Source organism: Aulonocara stuartgranti (genome assembly GCF_965226115.1).
Source record: "Aulonocara stuartgranti genome assembly, chromosome: 20".
Taxonomy (NCBI): Eukaryota; Metazoa; Chordata; class Actinopteri; order Cichliformes; family Cichlidae; genus Aulonocara; species Aulonocara stuartgranti.
This window is the reverse complement of record NC_138956.1, coordinates 7,857,923-7,885,816: the sequence shown is the minus strand read 5'-3', so window position 1 is coordinate 7,885,816 and position 27,894 is coordinate 7,857,923. Positions and strand designations below refer to the sequence as shown.

The 27,894-nt window shown below is 41.6% G+C and overlaps 2 protein-coding genes across 4 annotated transcripts; both read left to right on the top strand.

The window, feature by feature from the left end:
• The first annotated feature begins 317 nt into the window (after positions 1 to 317).
• On the top strand, positions 318 to 11,202 carry dcp1a (decapping mRNA 1A). Of its 2 annotated transcripts, none has more exons than XM_082519319.1 (9): positions 318 to 515; positions 829 to 869; positions 1,794 to 1,921; positions 4,190 to 4,256; positions 6,161 to 6,299; positions 6,567 to 6,659; positions 7,537 to 8,133; positions 8,222 to 8,443; positions 8,974 to 11,202. In XM_082519319.1, exons 1-9 carry the CDS (start codon positions 336 to 338, stop codon positions 9,052 to 9,054), a joined length of 1,548 nt encoding a protein of 515 aa, XP_082375445.1. In that variant the 5' UTR covers positions 318 to 335; the 3' UTR covers positions 9,055 to 11,202. The 2 variants fall into 2 exon arrangements, with proteins under 2 accessions (XP_082375445.1, XP_082375444.1); XM_082519318.1 differs by having other exon boundaries at positions 7,534 to 8,133.
• Positions 11,203 to 12,731: 1,529 nt separating this feature from the next.
• LOC309697597 (transketolase-like) lies at positions 12,732 to 26,344 on the top strand. 2 transcript variants are annotated; one of them, XM_082519638.1, is made up of 14 exons: positions 12,732 to 13,010; positions 14,358 to 14,475; positions 14,718 to 14,831; positions 15,442 to 15,539; positions 19,163 to 19,354; positions 19,586 to 19,704; positions 20,795 to 20,991; positions 21,160 to 21,324; positions 21,930 to 22,086; positions 22,667 to 22,797; positions 22,908 to 22,991; positions 23,145 to 23,238; positions 23,369 to 23,491; positions 25,532 to 26,344. In XM_082519638.1, the coding sequence occupies exons 1-14, from the start codon at positions 12,904 to 12,906 to the stop codon at positions 25,717 to 25,719; spliced, it is 1,887 nt and encodes a 628-aa protein (XP_082375764.1). In that variant the 5' UTR covers positions 12,732 to 12,903; the 3' UTR covers positions 25,720 to 26,344. The 2 variants fall into 2 exon arrangements, with proteins under 2 accessions (XP_082375764.1, XP_082375765.1); XM_082519639.1 differs by lacking the exons at positions 12,732 to 13,010; positions 14,358 to 14,475; positions 14,718 to 14,831; positions 15,442 to 15,539 and adding an exon at positions 17,434 to 17,573.
• Positions 26,345 to 27,894: the final 1,550 nt, after the last annotated feature.

The window sequence follows — 27,894 nt, the reverse complement described above, 5'->3', positions numbered from 1 at the left end:
CACACAGCCATAAATATCGTTTTTCTTTAACTGGTTTTCCTCAAATAGGTTTTACTATTTGGAAATTATATCCTATCGTAAATATCTAATCATGCCACGATTATTATAAGTTATTATTATTATCATAAATTATTATTATTATTATTATTTGATCGACTTTGAAGCTCAAAAGAGTCACCAGAGTTTTTTTCCTAGAAACATTTTGTATTTAAGCACTCTCTAGCTCTAGCTAAATGCGACTGACCACAATTACAGTTCGGATTAATATGCGGAAAAAATCAGTGCCTCGGAAACTTTTTTAAAGAGCCGTGGTTTCCGGGGACAGCGGAAGTTATATGTGTCTGCTGAATTCCGTCCGTGTGGGAGCAACAATCATATCCAAAATGGAGACCGTAAATGCTGGACATATGATGAGCTTAGCTGCTCTACAGAGGCAAGATCCATACATAAACAAATTGCTCGATGTTACCGGCCAGGTGGCTCTATATAACTTCAACTCCAAGGCGAATGAGTGGGTAAGTTTGTAAGTAACGTGACTTTGCGGAAAGCCGTCAAAGCTATTTGACTTAGCATGCTAGCTGTTCTGTATAAACACAAAAATACAAAGAAATTTGATAATATTTGCGGAAGTGAACTTTATCCAGGTAATGCTTACACACGTTGTGTTTCGCCACCACTGTCATTTTGAAAAAAATTTATTTATTTATTTTTTAAATACCAATAAGCGTAATCTTTTATCCGCTAGCTATAGTTGTGCTAACAGCGTCCTTTGCTATTATTCAGCATGTTTATCGTTTCTTACTCACACCTTCACTTTTTATTTTACAGGAGAAGACTGAAATCGAGGGCACCCTGTTTGTTTATACAAGGTAAGCACGTGAGGCTTTTATAGGAATGTAACGCGTTGACCGCGAGGACTTGTTTACCTGTTCTTACGTTTCACGCGCTGTCATTTGACGTGTTCTACGCATGTGTGCAGGCCTCAGTCTTTGTAAACAAACACGAATTAGATTGCATGTGATTTTTGTCCGCTCACAGAACGAAAATCACACCCTGTTTAAACAGGAAAATAATAAGTAAAAGTTTTAGTAATTAATTCCACTTGAAGTGTAAAGACTTGTTTGATAAACAGCTTTAACGCGCATCGTTGTTTTGAGGGCTGTTCATATATTCATTTGAAAATAACGAAATGTTAGCAACCGATTTAATTGGTTATTGATTAATATGAATATTTTTCACAAAATTGAGAATTATGTAATTCTCAGAAATTCTCATTTACAATATCTGAGAATCCTCCAACCTACCTCCAAGCCTGAGGCCATAGTTCTCAGCTAGAAAAGGGTGGAGTGCTCCCTCCATGTAAGGGATTATTTGCTATTTGGATCTTGTACACAATTGAGGGGAGCGTGAAATTGACGGACTGATCGGGGCCACATCTGCAGCGATGCAGATGGTTTACAGATCAGCAGTGGTAAAGAAAGAGCAGAGTCCTAAAGGGAAACTTTCAATCTTACATCCCTACCTTCAGCCATTATCAGGAGCACTGGGTAGTGATCAAAGACAATGAGATCTGTGCCAGTTTAGGCGACCACATACCACATGGCCAGAGAGCAGCAGCCAGGGTTTGAAAAATGGGATGAAGAGGCCAAACTAATCTGAAAATCAGTGAACTTTTTTTTTCTAAATGTGTTAATTCTTTGTCATAAAAAAATCATTCATGGATGACTAAACTAATCGACACAGAGATATGTCATATCAGTGAGGTGATGTTTTATGTTTTTTGTCCCTGAAAGGTCTGCTTCCCCTCACCATGGCTTCACCATCATGAATCGACTGAGCACGGAGAACCTTGTAGAGCCAATCAATAAAGACCTGGAGTTTCAGCTACAGGATCCATTCTTGCTCTACAGAAATGGCAACTGTGAGTGTTTTGTTGTCCAGTTACACAGAAACTGCAGATGTCATGTGCAGGAGATTCATATTTCTGTGTATGCTTGGACTGAAATCAGATGTGCTGCAGTACTTCACAGCTTCTCAAAGTTTGAGGGAACAAAAAAAGACCACCATCCCAGAATATCAGCCAATGTTTCTCAGCTACATAATATTTCTCTAGTACAATGTTTCTCCCATAATATAGCGCTGTATCACAAAAGGTAGTGTCGAAGAGAAACATTTACCATAGCTTTGAAAGGCTCCGCTTTAGACAAAAAGAGATGATAATTTGGGCAAGAAAAATCACAAATTAACTGAAAAAAGTAAATATCCAAACAGTCAGTAAACTTTTAACCTTTATCTAAATGTTACCGCACTCTTAGTTTTTAATTCATGAACTTTAGAAAAAAATGAAAAATGTTGTATTCAAAGAATTTCTGCGTTTCTCTACATATAGATTTTGTGTTAAGTTTGTTTGCTGTATTGGTTTTATTTCATTTTTCCTGCTCAAAAGCAATAATGCCAGAACACATTAGTACCTTTGAAAATGCTGGACAGACACTTTCCCAGTGTTCTCTGGAACAGCTCTTCTCCCTTTTGCTTGAAGTCCTTCTTGTATCTTGGAGAATCAAGGAGGAAGACCTTGTCATTCATGGCCTCAGACTGGTCTGTCAAACCACACAGTATTCAGCTTTGTGTGGCCACAGTTTTCATTCTGTATTGGACCAACAAACAAAAAAACTTTTGGCTCTAAGGGGTGAATTAGGCTTCTATTATATAAATATTTTTATGCCTGCTGCGTTTTTTCCTGAAGGCTTATTCCAGTGAAATCGTTTAGCGTTATGAGTTCAGCAGGGAGTAGTATCAGATGAAAAGGCTGGAAATAAATCCTCAAATCCTCAGAAAGTAACTGACAGTGCTCCCACCGAGGTAATCTATCAAAAGTCTGAACAGAAGTTTCATTAAGGCAATGAACAAGGAGTTGGATTGTTTTCCCATTTGTTTGCTAATGAGAAAAAATAACATGGCCAGGCTCAGCGTCAGAGTGGACTGCTCCCCTTTAGGACTCGGCTTGCCTATCAGCCTGCCTGGTATGGAAGACATGATGTAATGTTTTTGTTGATATCCAAGTCAGAAGCTTTTCCAGGTGCTTCACAGGAGTGCGACTGCTGCTGTTTTCATTTTAATTCCTCAAAGTGTGTTAGGTTGCGGGCAGATAAAGTGGTTGAAGGTGTTCCTCAGGCTGTGAAGATGCTCGTCTGACAGCTGATGGTCACTGTAAGGCGGGTCAGAGTAAACGGTTTTTGATCATTTGTTCCACACGAAGGTTTGCACTGCCCATTTGAGCTTTTCAGTAAGATAAGTTACGGGCTGAGGAGCCTTTGTTTGTTCTCTGCCTGAAGTCTGTTTTGCTGTTTGTGATTGCTCTCTAGGTAGAGTTCAGGTTTGTGAGAGAAAGTGAGAGCAGGATGTAGATGATGCTCCTGAGACTCCTCTCTCCAATTAAAAATAATGAAGGCTGATATTGCTGAAAGATGATTGTTTGACGAGCATAGAGTCGAACACGGAGAGGATGGATTCTTCAGAGGGATGTTAATGCTGCTCCAGGTGTGTTTGAAATCTCTTCTGCAGGCTGATGCGTGCGCTCAAAGTTTCAGATGTCTGTTGCTGGGGTGTGTACTTGGACTTGTGCATACACCTGTTTACAACACTTTGTGTTCCCGTTGGTAGCAGGGGATGCTCCAGGGAGGCAAGCACTTGGGTTGCTAGGTTACCTCAGGCTTTAGAGGGAACTTGAATACACCAGTGTTTCATCACATAGACACACACAAAGCATGAGCAGCTTCATATAAAATTATTGTTTTTCATCAGAAACTGCAAATGTGCAGTTTGCTTGTTTTCCGTTTGGTGTCGGTGAATGCTGTGTTAGCTCTCCACAGATGAACTTCTCCTTTTTGTGTTTGATTGTTTTGTAACTTCACTGCTTTGGACTGTCAGATTCTCATTGATCCTAAGGTCCACTAATGTGCAGTCATGTACAGTGCTCATTTAGTGTTGTTTTCAGTGTTTTCTTGGATGGCTCAATTATGTTAAGTCACAAAGCTGACTAAATTAATAATCTTAAAAAGACTTAAAAATCATATAGTTCCTTTAGCTGTATTTATGAAGGGTCGGGTTTGTTTTAAAGAGTTTTGTATAAACTGGTGTCTGCTGTCAGTGTTATTAAATGCATTATTTGTATCTGTGTTTTTAACAGTGGGTATCTATAGTATTTGGTTCTATGACAAGAAGGATTGTCAACGCATCGCTCAGCTCATGGTCAAGTAAGTAGCCAGACATTTGATGGAGGAAGTGGATGAAATTGGGCAAGGCTTTACGTTTGTCTGTTTTTTCCACTTATCAAGTTTGATTTGTATTTCCAAATTGAATTACAATGTGTACTTTCTGGAAATGTGGAGGTCTGTTATGTTCACTAAATGCAGGGTTTGAACAACTCCACATATAAGATGCCATAAAGTTGATGCAGTGTAAGGAGTTTTTAATACAGAATAATTCAAATTAAACAAAAATATAGGAGCCCCATGAAAAGCAAATCAGACCATGAACCAACCATGCAGCGGGATGTAAGATTCAGGCTCCACCTTAAAAGTAAGACTGCCATCTCCATCTTGCAAGGTAAAAGGAGCAATCACGTCACTCCCAAGTTGACTACGGTGCAGTAAAGTGAAAAAAATCGAGGAAAAACAGACTTTGTTTTGCTCGGGAGCATTGTAGAGCTTTTCATTCATCACTAGCAATATAATGTACGGCTTATTTAGCAGGTCACACATACGCAACAGTAGTATCCATCCATCCATTTTCTTCCGCTTATCCGGGGCCGGGTCGCGGGGGCAGCTGCCCAAGCAGAGAAGCCCAGACCTCCCTCTCCCCAGCCACCTCCTCCAGCTTATCTGGGGGAACACCAAGGCGTTCCCAGGCCAGCCGAGAGATATAATCTCTCCAGCGTATCCTGGGTCTGCCTCTGGGCCTCCTCCCAGTGGGACATGCCCGGAAAACCTCGCCCAGGAGGCATCCTTCACAGATGCCCGAACCACCTCAACTGGCTCCTTTCGATGTGGAGGAGCAGCGGCTCTACACTGAGCCCCTCCCGAATGGCCGAACTTCTCACCCTATCTCTAAGGGAGAGGCCAGCCACCCTTCGGAGGAAGCCCATTTCTGCCGCTTGTATCCGCGATCTCGTTCTTTCAGTCACTCCCCACAGCTCGTGGCCATAGGTGAGGGTAGGGACGTAGATCGACCGGTAAATTGAGAGCTTCGCTTTTACACTCAGCTCCCTCTTCACCACAACAGACGGTACAGCGTCCGCATCACTGCAGCCGCTGCACCAATCCATCTGTCGATCTCCCGCTCCCTTCTCCTATCACTTGTGAACAAGACCCTGAGATACTTAAACTCCTCCACTTGGAGCAGGTTCTCGTCCCGGACCCAGAGTGGGCACTCCACCCTTTTCCGGCTGAGGACCATGGCCTCAGATTTGGAGGTGCTGATTCTCATTCCCACCGCTTCACACTCGGCTGCGAACCGTTCCAAGGCCAACAGTAGAAATGAAGTTTTAATGTTTTGCTATTGTTTACGCTTACTGCCACTATCTTGGATTGTAAAGTCAGGGTTGGTGGGGCTTTCTGATTATTCTCAGTGAGAAATCCAACTTGAGGAGGCATTCCATCTCAGAACTTAGGATTTCTGCTTTCCCATTTCAAATAAAATTCAGAATAAAAGTGGTTCTGCTGGTGAGTCCCAGCTCCCAACTCAACTAATAGATCAAAACAAAGAGCCAGGCACTTTGCTTCTTCTGATTTTCAGCCAGTCAGGCATAGGGATGAGTCGGGGTGCGAGCAGGTTAATGACAATTATCAAAATAAACCGTGATCATGGTGCAAATGAGCTGTGCAACGATTGGCCCACTTAGGAAATCTGTTGATTTGTCCCAGCATTGTGCTCTTGTGAAGCAAAGATGCAATTTGTAAGGGCCTGGATTGTCTAGTTCATATTTTGGTTTTCGTTGCATGGTTTGTATAATTTGAGTAATTTCACTTTAAAAAACAAAAACAAAGTAAGGTTGTTCAGTATATTAACTCTGACCCCAACATCATCAGTACTTAATATCTGACAAAGCAAACAACAGTTATGTGTGCAGGCAATATGTCATGCTTTAACTCTGTGCCAGGATTGTGAAACAAGAAGCAGACCATGCCCAGAAAAAGTCACCTGAGAGGGCAGAGCCGGGGAGAACCAATGGAGTCGCAGAACCCCGCAGCATCGATATCTTGGAGCTGCTCAGCAAAGCCAAGGAAGAATACCAGAGGGTGAGGTGGCAAACACGCAGTTAACGTAACATCTGACTTATGTTATCACACGAGTATGATCACCTGATGTATAACTATAGTGTTTGACAGGATTTGAGCCCTAATTTGTGGAAATTTTGACAACAAAAACAAAGTTGTGTGAATATCCATATAAGTTATTACAGTGGTAAATGACCTGGGCCTTTTTCAGGTGTGGAGTTGTCAGTTTAAGATAGAGAGAACAGTTCAATATAATCTAATGTTTTTATGTTTGTGCAATAATTGCAGTCCCAAGGAGGTGAAACAGATGTGTCCATTGAACAGACAGCAAAAGCAGCTGCCAGCACTACAGATCCCCACATCACACCGCAGCCTGAAAAGGTACAACACACACACAAAGCAATGATTTGAGTTCCAATTTTCGTTTACCGTATCTTTAAATGTTTAAAGCTTTGTCATTCTTGTCACTCCTACACATAGAAAGTGTGGAGGAGGACAGTTAGAAGGGCATGTTTTTATCCTTGTCACTCCATACATAGTTAGCATTTGGCAGCAGAGAATGCTGCAAGGAACATTGCAAACAGACACCCAAATACGTGCCTTCAATTTATGTCACAGCCATGAGTGCTGCTTGTGTTTTCTGCAGGGTTTGCATGCGGGGCTAAGATGAACTGAACAGTTTGGGACAATCAATGTTAACTAAATGGAAAGGGAAATGGGCCATGTTGTGAATCAATCATATACCATTATTATATTTGGATATATTATAGCCTGTGTTTCCTGATACATTTCTAAGATATTTATCACAAGCAGTGGAGCTGTGTCATCTCCATGTTTACCAGGTCTAAGGACTGTAATTTTTACAGAAAAGTCTTCTTTTCATCCCATTAGCCAGTTTTTTGTTTTTGCATTAAAATCCCAATAGTTACCCAAAAAAGCCTCTGCTTACACTGTTTGCTGTTTGTAAAGCTCAATGATGACGACAGCTTAAACAGCTAAAATAGCACCAGGAGCAGCAGAGTGTAAGCTCCAGCTGATTAGCAACGCAAAAACAAAACTTGCAGCCAACTATGTTGTCAAAATATGATAATCGTATAGCTTCCAACAAACTTTCATAATCTTACTTATTAAACAACCTGAATGATTAATACATGATCAAAATAGTTTTTGATTCGTTTTCTGTTATTTGATTTTTTTTATTTTTTTTATTTTTTTTGAGCTCCGCTGTATTTGAGGTAATTGTTTCTTTACCCAGCAGAGCTCTCACCCCGTGGTAAAGCAGATCACAGTGGAGGAGCTCTTTGGTTCGTCTCTCCCTAAGGACCCCTCTCTACCAACCATGCCCACGCAGAGCAACACTGTTTCCAGTGACCCCTCCGCTGCCTATGTCCACAAACAACCGTATCCTGCTCCACCTCCACAAAGCACTCTCCTCATTCACCAACATGCAGCCCAAGACCCTGGTTCCAACCAGAGGAATCAAGCCCCCGGTCTGCTCCCTGCTCCATATGCACTACACCCAAGTCCTGTATTCCAGTCAGTGATCCAAAGGTCAGACCCTCAGCTACACTCCTCAGTGTCCCCACTCATAGTGCCTTCAGCTGCTCCTCCTGGTACCGCAGGACCTCCAACTGCTCAAACATCCTATATGGGTCAGGACATCCTCGCCACACTCAAACCGGCAGCACCTTCTGTAAATTCAGACCACCACAAACCCATCCTCGCACCCAACTTCCTGCCAAGCACATTGGTCCCACCCCACAGCTTCCGAGAGCCTATGGGAAAACCCCTTCTCCAACACGGAAAGGACGTGGATGTTTTCTCTCAGTCTCCAAATCTGATTAAACAAATATCTGTGAGTTCAGCTATTTTTTTTTTTCTGGTAAATTTGAATCCAGTATTTTTGATCTTATTTCATTTTTTGCTTTTCTTTCCTCTTTCAGGCTGTCCCCATGAGTCCAAGTCTTGCTGTTCCAGGATCAGGGGTTTCTGTGCTGCTTTCCCCCAGTGCCTTCCAGCAGTCCCTCAATAAGACACCGGCAGCAACGTCAATGGTCCCTCCTGCACCCACTGAGCCCACCTCAGCCTCTGGAGGAGCTAAAGAACCTGTAGCAGCCCCCTGCAGTAAAGCACAGCTACAGGAGACTCTGATACACCTCATTAAGGTAAAGTAGAAGCGTAAAGCATATAAAAGAAACTGTCGGCACTTCATAGCATGAGAAAAGTTCAAGCTAGTACTAATTACCCCTGTATTATAACATTATGTATAACTTTAAATATCTTTTCCACACATACAATGGAACTAAAAATGGACCTTGTCTAAAATTGTTTAGTGTGTAGACAGTGGCAGATCTGAGACGCCCACAGAAGTCTTAGGTGTTCTTCCCAGAACTAAATAACCAACAATGTGCTTCCTGTGTACATAAACATGTGTGTGCCCAAAATGAATGGTCTTGTAGAATTATATTAATATGGATTATATACCGTATATAAAAAATAAATTAGCTCTTTCTTTTTTTTTTCTCATTTTCTCATGTGTGAAGTTGTTGTCCATGCATTCTCTCTAACCGGGGGCGACCATTCTGGTTGCAGAAAGCTATATTAAACCATTGATGCTGTTTAACGGTTGCAAAATCCACATACTTAAACAGTTTCTTTTTTTCTTCTTCTTCTTCTTCCTGCCCTGATTTTCTAGAATGACCCAGACTTCCTTGGTGCCATTCATGATGCTTACCTGCAGAGCCTATCCAAGGACTTTGGCAACGTAAAACTATAGTCCTACTTCATCCATCACCACTCTTTTAGTGCTCCGACCTCATCAGGATCAATAAAGATACACACAATTAATGGAGAAGTTAAAAAAAAAAAAAAAAGTGGAGCAAACAGGTTTTCAACACACTGTTCACCAAAAAACCCTTCAAAACTAGTCTGTGTGCTAAAGGTTATTACAGCATGCACCGCACCATCTAACCATCTGTTCCTGATGCTGAATACTCGTTTTGGATCTATCTTTTGTCAAAATCTATGAAAAGCAGAACTACTGTGGGAAAGACTAATGAGATAAATTTTCCCAGTTAAATCTTGATGTATGTTTTGTTTGTTTTTTTTGGGTTTTTTTGTTTGTTTTTTCCTTTTGAACTTTCTGAATGTGGTCAAACTTTATGGTTGGATAAAGTTTAGCTGTTGGTGTTTTGTTTTGTTTTCTCTGGAGGACAGAACCACAGTGGAGCTTTGGGAACCTCAAACCCGCTGACCCTCAGGCAGATAGTTTTGCAGCTGTACGAATCACAGGTGCTGCTTCTCTTACTCGTCACGTGTTTGGTGTTCTCACCACGAGCACACTTATACTGCGACTACTTGTGATGAGAAAGGCCTCTGTGCTGGGGACCTGAGCTATCCTGCTATGTGGCGTTTAAGCAGAACCAATCTTTCCCCCCGTTTTGTTGGGGTTTTTTTTACGTTCTACGTTTTGAAGCTGAAGAAGATGCTGAGCAGCCATTCCAGGCGTTTTGTGTTTGGCAGGCGTTTGTTGAGGAAGTTTTAAGCTCTCTTCCAGTGAAGATGAATAACTTCTATCATTGTTTGGAGAAGAAGCACTTGCAGCCAAGAACTCAAACTAATCACCTATCCCTCTCAGCTGCTTTTATAATGTTACAGACGGTGATATGTTTATGACTCAGAAACGAGCTCCTTTGCTACCTTTGGTTTTTCCACAAGTCTCCTTACCCTTGCTTTGTCTACGTCCTTCCCCTTCTTTGTGCTGTCATCTCTCCTCCACCAGCTGATCTTGCAGTCGTGGATGTTCTCGGAGGGGAATGTGCAATAGGCGACAGTCGCAAAGCCTTTAGGGATACCAGCATTTTGGGATATCTTAGTCTGCTACTACAGAGCCTTTTGGGGTCTGCAAGTGATTTATGTTTCAAGTATTAAGAGAAAAAGGAAAAACCAAAGTAGCAAATTTCGATTTCTGTTTCTTTTCGATCCTTTTAGCAGTAAAATGCTTAAACAGGTGGAAACCAATGTGATTTTGATAGCTTCAAACAAGCTGAGTTGCTACATTTACCCAGACTAACGCTGAAAACTTTAAACTACCTCTAGGCCCATCTACCCCCCCCCCCCCCCCCCCGCCCCAAAGTATGTTTTTCCAAGCTGCAGTCAATAAGTTGAAGATGAAATAAACTCGGGTGTTTTTTGCAGTAAAAGGCTACTGCAGCACGTCCCCATAAACCCTGCAGACTGCAGTGGAAGCAGGAGTAAACGCGTCCGTTTTCCTCGTGTACACCACTGAGTGGCTGCTGTTTGTGAGCAAAGAAAAAGAATAAATGTACGTCATGAAATCTGAGATCTAAAAAATATATATATCAATGAATTTTCACACAAAAATTTCAGCATATTCAAACTATTAAAGTTGTCTATTTATACAAAAAAGGAAGAAAAATTATGTAAATGCATGAAAATATTAGAGGGTTTTCTGACCAGTGGTACAGTGATGTTCAGTAGTTGGGCCATTAATCCAGTTACTTAAACAACCAGTATACAAAGTCATTAATATCCAAACAGTGTATTTTTTAATATTTGTGAGCAACAAGAAGAGCAGAGATTATTGCTTTGTATATATTTTTTTTTATTTTGCGGCATGAATTCTTGCCTCGATTGTGACATCACAGCTTGGTATTTAATATTTGAAGTTGTCTTTCTCCTGCTTGCAGTACTTTTTTGTAAGTTTATTTTGTTTTTTTTGTAATTTGGAAAAGTTTAAATTTCAAATGTGAAATAACATCTGCATCCAGGGAGCAAATGGGATCGTTTGTTCATTTCATTACCATGTAAAAACTCATTTTTCATGTCAGAGATGGTTTTGCCAACACATTTTCTTTGTTTTTCTCTGCATGTGTTGGTTAAATAAAGAATAATTGAAATGTTAGAGATTGTTTTTAATCCCGGTCACATATTTAAGATTTTAAGGTTATTTTACACGTCGGTCTAATTTATCTTATTGGCCCACCATGTGGTTTTGAGAGTTTTTGCAAATAACACAAATTTTTCTAAGATTGATGTTATTGTGCGTAATTTGAATATTTTGTGATATTAAAGATTTGAAAGTAATTGTTTGCTCTTGTTTTCTGCTTGGAGGAGTCAATGTTTTGGTGAGCAGTGAGAAGCTTCAGAACTTAAAGAGGAGTGTGATTATTAGAATAGAAATTTGAGCCTCTTAACAAATTATTATTAATATTATTATGCATATTTCTAATTAAGCCCAAGTTTATAAAGACAATCATAACTAAGAGATCTGTCTTGAATGGTGCAGTCTTGTCTTTGACCACCAGATGTCACTAGTTGCTTACTTTAAACCCGCACCTACCCCACAGTAATTGTCACAGCCAACATCAAATTAGTAGTTCCGGGTTTAAATGACAAATTGAATGCTGATTTTCTTTATTATTATTATTATTATTATTATTATTATTAAATAAACTTACACGGCTCGCTTTTTCTCTTTTACTTACCAGATCATCTGCGGGCAACAAAAGGGAAGATTCTTCAAGAACACCAAAGAGGAAATTGGGGGGGGGGGGGGGGGGGGGAGGAAAACTGTCACACTAAATCAAACGTTGTGCAGACCTTACCTGAATGCTTGTATATCTCCTTCATTTGGAACTGGGTGGTGATCTCTTCAGTCTTCATTCTGTAAATCTTTTACACCAGAATACCCTCTCCTCTGATCATGACCCGAAAAAGCCCACTGCTCTTTCTTAAAGAGGTGTTATACGGTTCTTCAGTCTTTACACGTGGCATCAGTCACACATTACTGAAAGAGCTTCATTTTTTATTATCTTCATAGTATCACAACACGAGCCCAAATGTCAGCGCCTTAAGCTCCTGTTCAAATGTCAGCTTAGTGATGATGTTGGTCGAAGCTGTGTAAGAATGTGGACAGCAATGCTGCAGCTACAAGGAAAGTCCATTTGTATAAAATGAGAGCATTGGGGTCTATTTATAGAGCGGTGTGAACGCATTTTGCAGCCTGTATGGATGCATGAGATGAAACTCCTCAGTGCAACTTCACGATAAATAAATAAAACTTTCCCGCTGTTTAAAAAATGACGAATACAAAAATCTGTCAGTATAAACTGATCTCGATGTGCATCACTTATTTTATATTATAATATATATTTCATATATAATGTGTTCCCACTTTTTTGCACGCATTGTTTTGGTTTGCATAGTTGCTGTCTGTACAGAGCGTGGAAATGCTGCATCTGAGCGTCCCTGATCAGAGTCTGTGTGCCGGCTTGCTGTGAGCGTTTACCCGCGCGTGTGGCCTTGGTTTTAGTCCAAAGCCTTCCTACTGTCGGTTCATGCGACAGTTTGGACTAACTGCAGGCTTCGTTTGGCCCTAGATTAGCCATATTCATAGGCTTCGCTTGCAAACACGCCCCCTCCCTCCCGCCCTCTGTCTCTGTGGTTAAACAGCGTTATCTCTTTTTAACCCCTGCCATCGTCCGCTGCGCTCTCCTCGCCTTTATTCTCAGAACAGTAGACCGGGGGGAACTTTTAACTCTTTTAACTCTATTTTACCGGCTTGCGTGTGAGTGAGTGTGCTTCTCTTCGGTTCACCGGCCAGATGGAGGACTATCATAAACCGGACCAGCAGACGGTGCAGGCGCTCAGGAACATCGCCACCCGACTCCGGATCAACTCCATCAAGGCGACAACTGCAGCGGGCAGCGGGTAAGATGGTTAAACCGAGCAGGAGACGCGTGACAGCAGAAAACGTGGTTTTATGCACGTCATTTTTATCCGTTTAAATATCGATGTGTGATTTCTTTCATTTATGAGGACCTGCTTCAGGGAAGCGCATCGTAATTACAGATGAACTGGTCGCAGAACACAGTAACGTCTGTTTTAACGTGTAAAATAGTCAAACTGTGTGTTTAAAATATTGTAGATGCACCATATGAAAATCTGTCTCTGTGTGTGACGTGTCTAAACTTTTTTAAGCATTTCAGTTGTTTACCTGTGCGTATAGTTAGTTTTATACCAGAGTCTGTGCGCAATTTACGCAAAAGCAAGGGCGGTTGGGCAAGTTCATGTACATACATGCTACGAGCAATATCCTGACCGAAAATATAGTCTTAATGTATTTAATAATATGTTGTGCCCCTTCAAAATAATAAACATGTTTTATTATTTTGAAGGGGATCGAGCTTGCTGCAGGTGCACTGGTGTTCCACTCCTCTTGTCCTCCGAGATCACTTACGCAACACACACATACAACTCACGCCGGACAGTTGTTTTATGTGGCCATTGCTACGGCTCATGGGTCGATGTGTTGTGCGGCAGCAGAGAGCCGCTCAGTGCGCAAACATGCTTCTGCAGCGCCTGCGTGACCCGACGGAAACGGCAAAAGCGAATAACAACGTCCAGTGTGCACTTTCTAAGTCGCGATGACAAATATGCTGTCATGATAGAAAATACAATGACCTGGAAAATAAATCGGACTTTTCATTATTGGTGACTCTTTTTTTTTTTTTAATTTTATCGAGAAATAAATAAATAGTTTCTTTTCTTTTGTTCTCGGTTCTTGTTGTTCTTCAATGATTTGCTTCCAACATGAAGCTCCTCTCTTTCCAGTGGAGATGCTTCCCAATCCATCCATCACTTTTGGTTCGAATTCCCTTTTTAGCTTAAAGACATCAAACACTTACAGACTTTTTTTTTTTATATATATAACGTGTGCTGCACCAATCACTCACCCTTTTCCTTGTTCTTTTTTCTTTCTTTCTTTCTTTCTTTCTTTCTTTTTAATTATCTCATTACATTTTTCATTTCAGGGTATTTAAAAAAAGACTCTTTAGTGAGGTATTTTGTGCGCCCAGAGGACTGAAGGAGCAGTGTAGGAGCTATTGTATATGTGCTTACTGTTGTGTGACCTTGATGATAGTGTGGCCTTACATAATTCCCCAAATACTGATGGTCTGGCTTTAATTAACCCACTGAATGTGCACTGACGGGATGAACCGGACAGTTAAACTCAATTTCTAATGTCATTTTGCCTCTGCACCTATTTTGTTGCAGTCACCCCACATCATGCAGCAGCGTGGCCGAGATCATGTCCGTGCTTTTCTTTCATTCCATGAAATACCGACCCGAAGACCCACGTAACCCCAACAATGACCGGTTTGTCCTCTCTAAGGTAATGCGCACACATCCATAATGGTTGAAGACGTTTTCAAAAGCATCAACACACAGAGGGAGGTTGAACTGAGTCAAATAATATGCATGTGCTCTAGTGTATATATAGGATTTTTATATAGTATGTGTCTAAATAACTCACTCATATAAGGCTCTAGCATATATATTACAATTAGTGCAGTCATCTGTGTTCCCTCTGTTCAGTTATCTGATCAATGAGCTCTGAAAACTTTGCCTCCTCAGGGTCACGCAGCCCCGGTGCTGTATGCTGTGTGGGCAGAGACGGGCTACCTGAAGGAGAATGAGCTTCTCAACCTCCGCAAGGTCGACTCAATCCTGGAGGGACACCCTGTGCCGGTGAGGCAACATTGAAACCTGCAAGAAGTTTAAGGCTTTGAGAGTCACTACCATGAATCAGGAATATTTTAAAACCTTTATGCTGCCTTTCATGGTTTCTTTGGAGTTGAGAGAGAAGTATTTGTCGTGTTTTCACACTGAAGTTGATACGTTTCACACTGCACTAAACACACACGAACAGAGTGAGATATATTGAAAAGTTAAGTAAAATCTTATATATGCTATGCTTTCCGACTTTTCTGTTAAATACTGCATAGTTTATGGACAAGTGTTTGTGAATAAGAACATTACAGTATCCTTGCTGCACACGAGACGTGGACACGCTTCCACAGATAACAGCAAAGCATCTGTAGGCAGAGAAAGCGAGACAACGCTGCGCCTGTGTGACAGAGATGCTTTGTTGTCTGCTGCAAACATCAGTGACACTTTGTCCACATTAACCCAGAAATTGGCGCACTGTAACATCCAGACCATAGCTGCTGTTCCAACAGTTCCACTGCTGCTGCTTTTATGATCCATTTAGAAATGAAAAACAATCCATCTGCTGTTGCTTGCTTAGCTCGAGCTGGAGTGAGTAATGTGCATCTTTTTTATGTGTGCGTGGATGCAGAAGCAGCAGTTTGTGGATGTGGCCACGGGATCTCTTGGTCAGGGGCTGGGAGCCGCGTGTGGAATGGCTTACACTGGAAAATTCTTTGACAAGGCCAGGTAACACAAACAAAGTCACACTCACGCGTATAAACACAATCATTTTGGTGGGGGGCGTGCACATTTCTGCAGAAGTGCAGCAGCCCAGTTTGCATCTGCACACATTAAGATGGACTGTATGAAATTATGCATGACATAATGTACGCTGCAGCGAGCTGCACAGACATGTGACATTTCTGCCTGGAGCTTGGGAATAAAACGCTCTCTGACAGGCTTGGTCTGTGCTGACATTTAGGCAGTCACTTAGAGCTTATGAGAGGCGACCTTCATCCTGTTTTACCTTCACATCAGGATTAATGGGGCTGGATGAAATCAGTGGCAGTGAGCTCAGAGTTGAATGCATATAAAAAGTTTTATGTTTGTTAAAACAGTGTACTATTTTTTTTCAATTTCTTTCAACATTATTCTTCACAATTCAAATGTAGTTTCATCTCAGCAATGCAGCTCCTACTCAGCTGAATTTCAGCTGATTGAACTCACTCCACGTTTGTCTCCTTTGTTCTTGCGTGGTCTGGAAAATACCCGGCCGTTTCTGTCTGACAATAGATGTTTAGAGCCGTGTAGCCTGTAGCATGCTGGATTCACGTTTTCAAAATTTGTTATGATTTTCCATTTCTTTTTTTTACGCATCCGAGCTGAAACCTGACTTTCAGGATGATATTTGGTACATTTGATTGCGAGCCGAGCAGAATGTGATTGCTTGAAAGGCAGCTTTGGGGTTTTTTTTTTTGCTGTTTTGCAGGGAGTGCTGCACTTGCACTCTGTGTTGGCTGTCCTTCATATCTCTCTCACTCTCTTTGCATTCTATGTGCACTCAATTATTTCTGCTCTAATAATCACACACGCAAAAGCACAGTTCTCCCTCATCTCCCTGCCTCACCCATTTCCCTCACCACCTCTTAAAAAAATGATGAAATCTTATATTGTGCTGCTATCTACCTGGGCTCCACTGTGCATTCAGACAATAATAATGCATGGACCATGTGTGTTTGCATGGTGCATGCAGTAACAACACACGTAACAACAACTACTGGCTGCCGGCTGCATCACTGGTTTCATAATATGATCTGAGCCCAGAACCTTTGAATAGCAACTGCATCAATGCCACTTGTGGATACTCTCACACAATAACCTGCAGGATCAAGTAAGGAAAGCATGTGTGTGAGAGGTATCACCTTGTCTAAGTCTGTTATTCACACCTACAAACACTGGATGAAGGAAGGTGTAACACACACACCTTCTAAGGGAGTCCAACTACAGGAGTAAAGGGATTACTCCTGTAGTTGGACCACTTATATTACTTGCAGACTACTGTGAACACGAGCGGATATGTGTGTCTTAGAATATGTTTCGATGATCACCACCTGGAGCTTTTATCACTGAGTTTTACATTTTTGACCCCCTGTTTGAGGACTCTCGAGGCTGTTTGTTTTGGGTCATTGTCATATTTCAGCATTAGTTTGGAAATGCAGACTACCTCCCTGATGTTGTGTAATTCACAACAATCTATCTCGTGTTAACTGAGAAATAAACATACAGACAGTTGATTACATAATTTCAAGGAAAGATGCACTACAGAATAGTATGTGATTTGGTTATGTTCAAAGATTTTTTAACATTTCATCAAGGTTAATAAACAGCTTTTTGCTCTTTCTTTCTTTGTATTACTGTAGGGTCTTTACCTTACAATATAAAGCACCTTGAACTAATTGTTGTTGTGTTTGAATTAGAGATGGACCGATCCGATATTAAGTATCGGTATCGGTCCGATACTGTACTAAATTACTGGATCGGATATCGGAGAAAAATAAAAAATGTAATCCGATCCATTAAATATCATGAAAGCACCTCACAAAACTTGCAACACGCCGTAACTCACCTCAGAACGTTAGCACGTCGGAGCAGTATGCATCACGTGATAGAGCGGCTGTGACATGCGGGACCTGTCGGTGGTCTGGATAGCATGTGGAGCTTCGCTAGCAACCCGGCATTTCATCTCCGACAAAGTTATCCCGAGAGAAGTAAAGCAAGTGTGTAAGTCCATCTCTGAATGTAAAGCATTCCTGCGTTAAGCTTAACAAGCGACTGCCTCTTCTTGCTGCTACTTCAATCATGAAACTGCTTAACGATCAGCTGATCGGCTTTTCTGTCGCGAGTCCGTCTCTCTAGTTTGCTTTTGGCCCACTTTGCACCAGAAAGAGGAAACCAGCGGCTGAACAACAGCAGCACGTTTAAGCTTGATCAGCTGTTGTTAGAATTTATTTATTATAGCTGACAGCTGGTAACTGTGCAGGGGCGGATCTAGCAAAGTTTAGCCAGCGGGGCCGATAGGGCATTAACTGGGAAAAGGGGGCACAAAGACATACTTTTCTTTCTTATTCTCATTTAAAATGTCTAGCTTTTAATAAATAATTATCTTACACCCAAAGTTTTAATTTGATGTAAAATGAATAGAAGTCAATTACTGTATATAGTAACTATTAAGTCTAATATGTGTATATATATATATATATATATATATATATATATATATTTAAATATATATATATATATATATATACCCTAGTAAGCTATAGTACTTTTTCCTTTGGGAAGGTACCATCTGTGCTGTCTGCAATTTTGTTGAAGAAAGATGTTGAATCTATTTAATATTTCTTGAAAAATAATTGATTTCTGTGCATTTTTTTTTCACACTGCATCAAATTAAGGTTAATTACGTCGATTAAGCATCATGAGGTGGAGCGTGAGGGGTGGTTCCCTATTTTTTATTTATTTATTTTTGTTGTTGCTGGGAGTTGGAACCCTATTAGTTAGGTTGCTTAATATTTATGCTAAGTACTCTTTAAAATACCAGAATAGGGAGGATGGTGTAGGTTTAAGTTTATTAGATTGATCAGTATTGCTGAACTATGAAATATTTTTTTTGTATACAGGTATAACAGAATAGCTTTAGTGTAGTTGTTGTTTTAAACTTGAGTATGAACTTATACAAAATGCAGCAAGATATTTTAAAAAACAGTTTTGTTGATTAAAAAACACTATATCGGATTCATATCGGTATCGGCAGATATCCAAATTTATGATATCGGTATCGGTATCGGACATAAAAAAGTGGTATCGTGCCATCTCTAGTTTGAATTTAAATTTGAATACTATCCGTTTATACGCTTTATTGGTTTTTCCGTTGTCCTTTCCCTTCAATCTAAAGTCTCTACCTCTTTTCTCTCCAGTCCCACCTCTGTGGAATTCCCCTCTTCTTCCTTTCTTTATGTGTCGTGTGGTTTTTTTGGGTTTTTTCCTCTGTGGTCGGAGTTGGAATGCGTGGTGTAATTCGCCGTGTCTCGGCCTATCTTCCAGTTTTAATGAGAACGTGTCTATTTGACTGGAAAGCTGTCAGGAGTTGTTACGCCACATAAGCAGCTACTGAGGATGATCAGAGCGTGGTGGGGATAAGGATTGGGGGAGGGATCTGTTTTTGTCTGTCTGTGTGTTTAGGTGTCATGGTCAGCTGTGACATCATGCCACCATAGGGGGGCATCAGATGATGGGAGGACGTGAAAGGACAGGAAAATGGAGCTGATATGAAAAATAACTAATTTCTCTTTCCCCGTCTCTGTTTGTAGCTATCGGGTGTTCTGCCTGTTGGGTGACGGAGAGCTGTCAGAAGGCTCGGTGTGGGAGGCCATGGCCTTCGCCTCATACTACCAGCTAGACAACTTGGTAGCCATCTTGGACATTAACCGACTGGGTCAGAGTGACCCGACTCCCCTGCAGCACCATGTGGAGAAATACCAGCGGCGCTGCGAGTCCTTTGGGTGAGCCAGGGGGGAAGTCAAAAACTATCTGAGTGGGTTATTTAGTGCTTCAGTAGCTGCTTAAGGAGTCATTCCAAGAACCGTTAAACAAACTCAGCTTCAGTCATTTATTTATAAAATAAGATGCACTTGTTCTTTAATTAATATGTAAGATTTGCTGCTCAAAATTAGTTTTTTATATTTTGACTCGAGCATAAGCACATGTAATGTTTGACTTGTCTGTTTCCCCAGCTGGCACGCCATTATAGTAGATGGCCACAGTGTGGAGGAGTTGTGTAAGGTGCTGAGTCAACCACGCCACCAGCCACTTGCCATTATCGCCAAGACCATCAAGGGCAAGGGCATCCCAGGTATAGCAACTATGCAGACAGTGGTTCAGAGTGCTCAAATATTAGTATTTTGTACTGTAATGAGCACCAGTTTCCTCTTCCTACTGAATAAATAAAGGTTGTTTAATCATTCCTTAAAGCATGCAGATAAATTGTTAAGTTTTACTGCTTAACATTTAAGATGTTTTTAAAAAGTGCTCTAAAATCCTTTTTTTTTTAAAAGACTGGGTAAAATGTGGCATCTGACTGGGAATATTAGATCTGTCTGAAGTTTTCTGAACTGCCCCAAGCACCCACTGTGAGTGCACAGAGGCCATAATCCAGGTAGCGCTTCGGTGCTTTAGCTGCTGCTGCTCCATAATCCCTCAGAATGTGTAGGATACACTCCCTACAACAGCCCATTGTACTTGTGTTGTGATAAGCTAAGTTGGAGTGTGTGCGACCGACCGCATGTGTTTGTTGGGGAGAAAGAGACGGTTGTTATAAGAGGGTCTTTGTGTACAGATGAGTGGACCAGAAATCTTCAGTGTTGTTGCAACCCTGTGGCCTCTTGGCCTTAACCCTTGACCTCTGCTACAGGCTGATGTTACCCACTGGTGTGGAACATTGTTATGAGTGTGACAGCATGTGCACCTGCATGAATGTGGAAGGCATACGCTTGCAAGACGTGAACAAATTGGTTCCGTTAAAGAAAGAAAACTGAACAATGGTCGCTTAAATAACTTGAAACTGACAAAAGTAACAATAAATAGAAATGTGCTGAAAATTAACACATTTAAAAGGTCAAGGTACGTCAGTGTCAGGTAACACCGTTCTTCGCTGTCTGAGCAATGCAAAGCGATGCAATTTTTGTGAGTCTTTAAGACTTCAACAGTGTGTTTTTCCCTAAATAAATAAATTGCATTTTTATGTTGGGTTCACGCATGATTAGCCCAGTGCTGACCTATCCGGCGTGTACCCTACCTTGAGGGTCTTGTGACAAGAAGAAGAAGATGGATAGATCAAAATATTTAAATGTTAAACTTTGATTAGGTGTTTGAAAGATCACTTGCTTCTGTTGGTCAAAAGAATAGATGCTCAGCGGATACTTAGGCGCGTCTGTGTCTTTCAGCGGCTGAGGATAAAATGGGCTGGCATGGTAAACCCCTGCCCAAGGACATGGCAGAGAGCGTGATCAAGGAGCTGCAGAACCGTATCATCAGCTGCAACAAGCGCCTCTATCCTGCTCCCCCCAATGAGGACACATCCCCTGTTAGCCTCCGCAACATCCGCATGCCGAGTGCACCCAGCTACAAACCTGGAGATAAGGTAGGATCAGTGGTAGCAGACAATCCACCCTCACTTGTCTTTAAAAGTCATTTTTACCTGTTCATAACATTAGATCCAAGAAGTAAATAAAATCTTTTTTCTATTTTTTTAAATAAAAACTTGAGCCGAGCGTACTTTATTGAATCTGTTTTCTCCCCGTGTGATCAGATCGCTACAAGGAAGGCGTACGGCATAGCTCTGGCCAAGCTGGGGCGTTACAACGAGCGAGTGGTGGTTCTGGATGGAGACACCAAGAACTCCACCTTCTCTGAGCTCTTTAAAAATGAACACCCCAACCGTTACGTGGAATGCTACATTGCAGAGCAAAACATGGTGAGGATAGTTCACAGCAAGAGAGCTGGAGAAAGTTTCACAGGTGAAGCTAAAGTGTGAAGAAGTATGAGAAGGCCAGCACGTTACTAAAACAAAATAGACTTAAGATTCAAACGCTGCTGTATAGAGTGGTAAAAGACGTCCATCAGCACCTGACTGAAGCTATTACATGTACACAAAGTGTTTTGTATAAGGTTTTTCCACTTATCTTTTATTTTCCATTGAGGCACAGTTTGCTTACTAGATGTTTTTGATGTGTCGCTGTCCTTCGAGGAGCCTTAACGTCAAATGTCCAATGTTTACTGTTCCTGATCATTATCAACTATTTCTTGGATCCTTCCAGGAAACAATTTTCACCAGTTTTCTTAATGAAGAAATGCATCATCGTAATGCAACGTAATATTCAGTATACTCTGTAGCACCTTCACAAAGGTGATGACCTATGCTGCATCTATGCTAGCAGCTCTGTGAGACTCTACTTTATTCACACTAATTACAAAGTGTATTGGAAACTGTAACTATATAGTGCTCGACTTCTTTAAAGCAAAAAAACAAACAAAACATAGATATAAAATATGCTGAACTGCCTCTCATCTCTCCTGCAGGTGAGCGTGGCGATTGGTTGTGCTGTACGAGACCGTAACGTGGTGTTCGCCAGCACCTTCGCCACCTTCTTTACCCGCGCTTATGACCAGCTCCGCATGGCCGCCATCTCCGAGAGCAACATCAACCTCTGTGGCTCCCACTGCGGTGTCTCCATTGGTCAGTTACCATCTTCCCTTTTGTGTCATGTCTTCACCGTTGTGAAGAGTGCACAACGTTTGGTTTATTATCATTTCACACCCCACAGTTAATACTGAAAGGACAGATTCCACTGAGCAAACCAGTCACAGCAGCCATATTTTTCTCAAGTTTAGTTTGGGACACTTTTGATTTTGGATCGAATCTGCCCACTGAATCCTCATTGGACTTGTAGTGGTGAAAAATATGAAGTTACTGTTTTTGCATGTTGCTCCTGTTCCAGTATCGCGGCACTGGTTTGAAGCTCTCTTCCTTTTTTAATTGGTTTTGATCCCCATAAATACTAAACCTTTGCTTCCATCTTCCTCTGTGTTATTGTGTTGTTCACATTCTCTCCTGGTATCAGCACTCCTCCTGTCCTTCCTCTCTGTCTCTGCGTCATGGAGGTGATGACAGAGCAGACTGAATCTCTGTCACCTCTTCCTCCCCCTCCTCTTTCTTCTTCTCCTCCTCCTCTTCAGGTACACTGCATGTCCACCTTTGCAGACTGAATGACATTGTCTGTTTCTTGTTGCTGAGGTGTGTGTTTGTGCATATTTAGGTGAGGATGGACCCTCTCAGATGGGTCTGGAGGATCTGGCTATGTTCAGAGCCATTCCTGCAGCTACTGTCTTCTACCCAAGTGACGGTGTTTCCACTGAGAAAGCTGTGGAGCTTGCCGCCAACACAAAGGTACTCGTAATGATTTTTGATAACGGGAAAAAGAAAGAAAAATATTAAGTACTTAAGATTATGTATGTTAAAAGCAGCGATTCATTTTGATGCTTTCTGATTTGTTCTAGGGTTTGTGTTTTATCCGGACAAGCCGCCCAGAGAACAACATCATTTACAACTGCAACGAAGACTTCCATGTCGGACAGGCTAAGGTTTGTTGCTGCATTTTAATCAAAATGTTGATCTATGCTCTAAATAAAATCTGTTTATTGTTCTAATTTTGCTGATCTGTTTAGACTCTGTGCACATTTTCTTCTGGAGTAGAAACAAACAAAGACAAATGTAGAGTTTCCCTTCGCACACAGGTTGTATATAAAACCAATGATGATTATGTGACTGTGGTTGGAGCGGGAGTGACCCTCCATGAGGCTCTGGCTGCTGCTGAAATGCTGAAGAAAGGTATGAAGAAATAAGGAAAAAAAAGATAAAGCTGACCTGTGACATAAAACAGTGCAAAAACTATTTTTCTTTTTGTAATTACATTTTTAAAGACACTGTTTCATATTCAACTTCCTCTTTTGCCGTTCAGAGAGAATAAACATTCGTGTGATCGATCCATTCACCATCAAACCCCTGGACTCCAAGACCATCATCGACAACGCCAGAGCCACCAGAGGACGCATTATCACAGTGGAGGACCACTACTATGAAGGTGAGGAGTCTGCACAGCGCCCCCAAGTGAAAATGAACAAATGCTGTATATAAAAGATGGCCAGAAGCTCTGTGTTGAAAATAAAAAGCAAGCGCAATAAACCTGGTCTATTAGCCAGCAGGGGGCACCATCTCTGTCTGGGAAAACAATGCTAAGGAGTCTGCGAAGAAGAAAAATGACTGCTGCTTACTTCATTTAGGAGCACAGTAAAAGTTTTCATGATCGGTTTGTTGTCTGAACTACTGGTTCAGTGTATTTTTTAATGCAGCATGAGATTCATTTTGTTGTTTTTGGGGGGGAGGGTTCCGTTTAAAGTCAAATAGACAATAAAGTGGGTATCATATAGGGTGTGGGCTCCTGGTGTCTGGCACGTTTTTCAGCCAGGTCTGCCTCACACTCACCCGGGGATGCTCAGGATGTCTTCTGAACATCTCCAGGTGAGGTGTTATAGGCATGCTCTACTGAGAGGGGACACCGGGACACAGAGACATCACACCTCTTGCTCGCCTTCCCCACAGAAGAGCTGGAGGAAGAAAAGATTTGTCAGTGGAAGGTCTGGCAACACTGCCTGGGCTGCTGGCTGGCTGGTTGGATGGAAACGGCAAACATGTCAAAGCCAAGGATTAAAAAATGAATGGGTATCATCACAATGGTTACATCAATCTATTAAAGACGGTCTACAGAAATTAATTTCAAGACAACAAAATAATTTAGGGGCAGGACTCTCTCTCTGTATACTCTCTAATGGTTTCCTGACCTCACTACCGTCCTGTCAATAAAGGCTAAAAGCCAAAACTAAATACATTAAAACAAAAAAAAAACTTAATCCAAGAAGTTGTATATTTTCTTCTACACAAAATTGGAAAAAAAGAAATTTGTAAATCTAAACGAGTATCTGAATTTAAAATTAGTTTGCAAGGTGTTGCAATAAAACTTCTATATGTAGAATATTTATTATTATATCTAAAATATGCTGATTATTTTTTGACCGTTTTATATTCCTGTTTGGTCAAAGTCACATTAGTCTGGCAGCAGCAGGAGAGATTTAAGTAACAGGCATACGAGGGATTGTTATGCAGCTGCTTGCGTGTCTGCGCTGCTTGTGTATCAACTCATGAATAAAAAAGCCCTGAGCAGCTAAGGACAGACGTCTGTGTACAGACGGAGAAGCTCTTAGGTGGAGAGAGAAGAAGGGCCTGAGGAAGGGAGGAAAAAGATAGAAGTATGGGATACAGAACGTCGCAGAGAACTAAGGTGCATGTTGTAGCGGTAAAGAGAGAGGCGTACGCTAAGGAAAAGGTAAAACAGATATTTTTTAAAAATGTTTGTTGGGGGGAGGGAGGGAGGACAGAGGGTGGAAGTGGAAGAGCCTGTCAGGATTTCTTAATTTCATCTCTGGCCTTTGGGCTCTCAGTGACCTACATACAGTACCAGCATGGCAAAGAAAAAAAAAACAAGCATCCAATTTTTGCTTTTTCCTTTGTCTCCTCTCAGCCACTGTGTGTGTTTCTGTGAGCCTAAATTTAGCGGTTTGTTTTTCCTTCTTTGAGAGAACTTCTGTCTGTGAAAGAGACAGCACCCATTTGATTGCACACACTTTAAAATTCAGATATATATAATAGGTTGTATGCAACTTGAAATCTTAAAGATTGTGGCCTGTCCAGGTAGACCAGAGATGTTTTAGTTCAATAAAGTGCGATGACTTTTTCCGTCAGGTACCTCTTAATGGCCAGCATAAAAAAGGAAGTAACTGCATGTATTACTTACACACCTGACTATATTCAGCCTTCAGATCGCATTCCTAAAGGGGATGAACGTGTGACAGGAGAGGAGTGAGAAAACAGAGGGAGGGTGGCGCCAGTCCTGTCAGCACACATTACATCTCTGCTGAGCGTAATCGCTCATGGAGGTGTAGATAGATTAAATATGACAGAAGGGTGAAAGACACTCGGAAAGATGCCGAGCAACTTAGAAACTTGATATTTGGACGAACTACCCGTTAATCGATAGTCTTGTCTGCTCTGTATTCTGATTCCTCAGGTGGTCTAGGTGAAGCAGTGTGTTCGGCGGTGGTGAATGAGACCGGCTTCACCGTCCACCGCCTGGCAGTCTCCCAAGTGCCCCGGAGCGGTAAGCCCCACGAGCTACTCCGAATCTTTGGCATAGACCGTGACGGCATTGCTCAAGCGGTCCGTAAGATGCTCAGCAGCTCAGCCAACGCCAAGTAGGAAGGCTGCAGGAGTGACAGCAGCGGGAACAACATGGTAACTGACTCCGTGGTTAACCGGTTACCTCCACGGAGGCACCAAACAAACAAAGTAAACCAACATGGGGGGAGGGATAGCACGACTGGCCCACTCACGCTCTCCTCCTCATAAACCAATTGGAGGCATTTGTTTAAAGCAAAACAAAAAAAAGAAGGTAACATGATTTCTCTCTGTCATCAATGTTGTCTGACACCCCCGCCCCAGAATTTTACCCTATCACTTTGTGAGTTCAGTAAACACACTTCCTACCCCTTAAACTCACCCATCCCCACACCTCCACCCTCTAGTTCCTTCCTACCTCTCAGAGAAAGTTCTGGTGCTGCTGTAGTGTCTCAGTGAAAGCAGTGAACGTGGTTTGGAGTGACGTCAAGTCTTTATCGTTTTTTCTGTGGAACCCCCTCTCACTTCTTGGGCTCAGCGATATGAGCGTCTGCACCCAGTACAACTTTGTAAAGTCCCACCCGACATGAGCAAAGCAGGGTGTGGAGAAACTCTGGTTTGGTCTGTTTTGAGCACTGACTGTTTTTAACCTGTTTTGACTTGGATAGGACTGTTTCACACCAATAAAGGGATGGTTACTTCACGGTACTTGTGTCTGAGGTCTTTCTTGAGGGTTTCGGTGATGGCACGAAGCAGGCATCACAAGCATCTTTTAAGTTTGAAGTCAAAATCCTCCTATTTTCTTATCTGCAAGTGGCAAATTCAATCACACAGTGAAGTATTTCAAGCCAACTAGTGTGACCAATAAATGCAGAAATATCAGGTTAATAAATGGAATAGAGTCAATTATTTCAGATGGATTGATGTCGCTAAGCAGGATTTTGTGTCCATCTGTCTGAACTCTCACTGTCTGATTCAGTTTCCCAAATTGCCCTGCAATGATGCTTTGTATTAAACATAATATGAGGAAAAAAACAGGATCTCAGTATTGGTCTTACTCCTGTCCTGTCTAAATTTGTTCTTCTTTCGCTTCTCTTTCCCCTCTTCCTGTTAAAAAGGAGTTCTTCCTTCCCACTGTCACCAAGTGCCTTCTCATATGGGATCAGGAATTGCTGGGTCTTTCTGAGACTGTTGTGATTTAGTGCTTTATTAAAGTGAATTACCATCACTGTCATACTTTAATACAAGAAAACCATCATTAATTTTATTAGCAATAGCCCTGCTGTTACTGCTATGAAAATGTATTTTCTGTTTAAGTTTGTATGTGCGTTAATTTGCTGAATAGTGGTCACTGTGGCCTCAAGCAATCAAATAATTGCTTTAAACTAAATCTTTCAATTATGAAGCAGTCAAATTAAAGTGTTCTGGTGACTGGCTGTAGGATCACACAAGCACACAGCTACTGTGTATCATCTATATTTAATGTGCGTTAATAATTTAACAGCCCATTGAAAGATTTAGGCTGGCTGGCTTATATATGTACAAGATGACAGATTAAAGGAAAAATGTGGTGTTTCCCCAGAACAGCTTTGGGTTGATTCTACAAGACTACTGGAGTGATGGAGCACCAGCGTCATCTAATGTGACGTGAGGATGTGTCGCATGTTTTTATGCTTCTTAAAGCATTAGATAAGCCATTTGCCCTATGGATGAGGGTGAAGAGAGCACTCCTATCATGGGGTTGTTGATTTGTGGTGAGTTTATCCTCTAAGTGGACCTAAACCATGGCAGAAAAATGCAGCCCACAGCATAAAGGAACTATCAGAGTGCAGCTGTCAAACATTTGGGGGTTTTTTTGTTGCATGAGATATTGTTAGATGCTTATATAACATATAGAAGTACGTTTTTTATAAACTTAATTCAGATTTACCCATAACTGTAATAAAGTCATTAAACTATGAAATTTAGATTGTAAGAAAGATTAAGCATCAGCTGAGCATTAACACTGGATGACACGCAGACAACAAAGATTTAATTTAGCCTTCTTGAAAAAAAACCCATCTCAATGATGGCTGCTGCTGCTGGCAGAGCCCACGGGCACGCCACTGCAACCCCCTCTGACCTCTGCTCCATAGCTGCTGGGTGACCTCTCGTTTGGGGCTCTACTCAGCTTTTCCCAGGAGGGTGGCACGGTTCCCCCCCTTTTGGTGGTCCTCCTCGGGTCCTTGTACTCTGGGGCCTCTGGATATCTGGAGC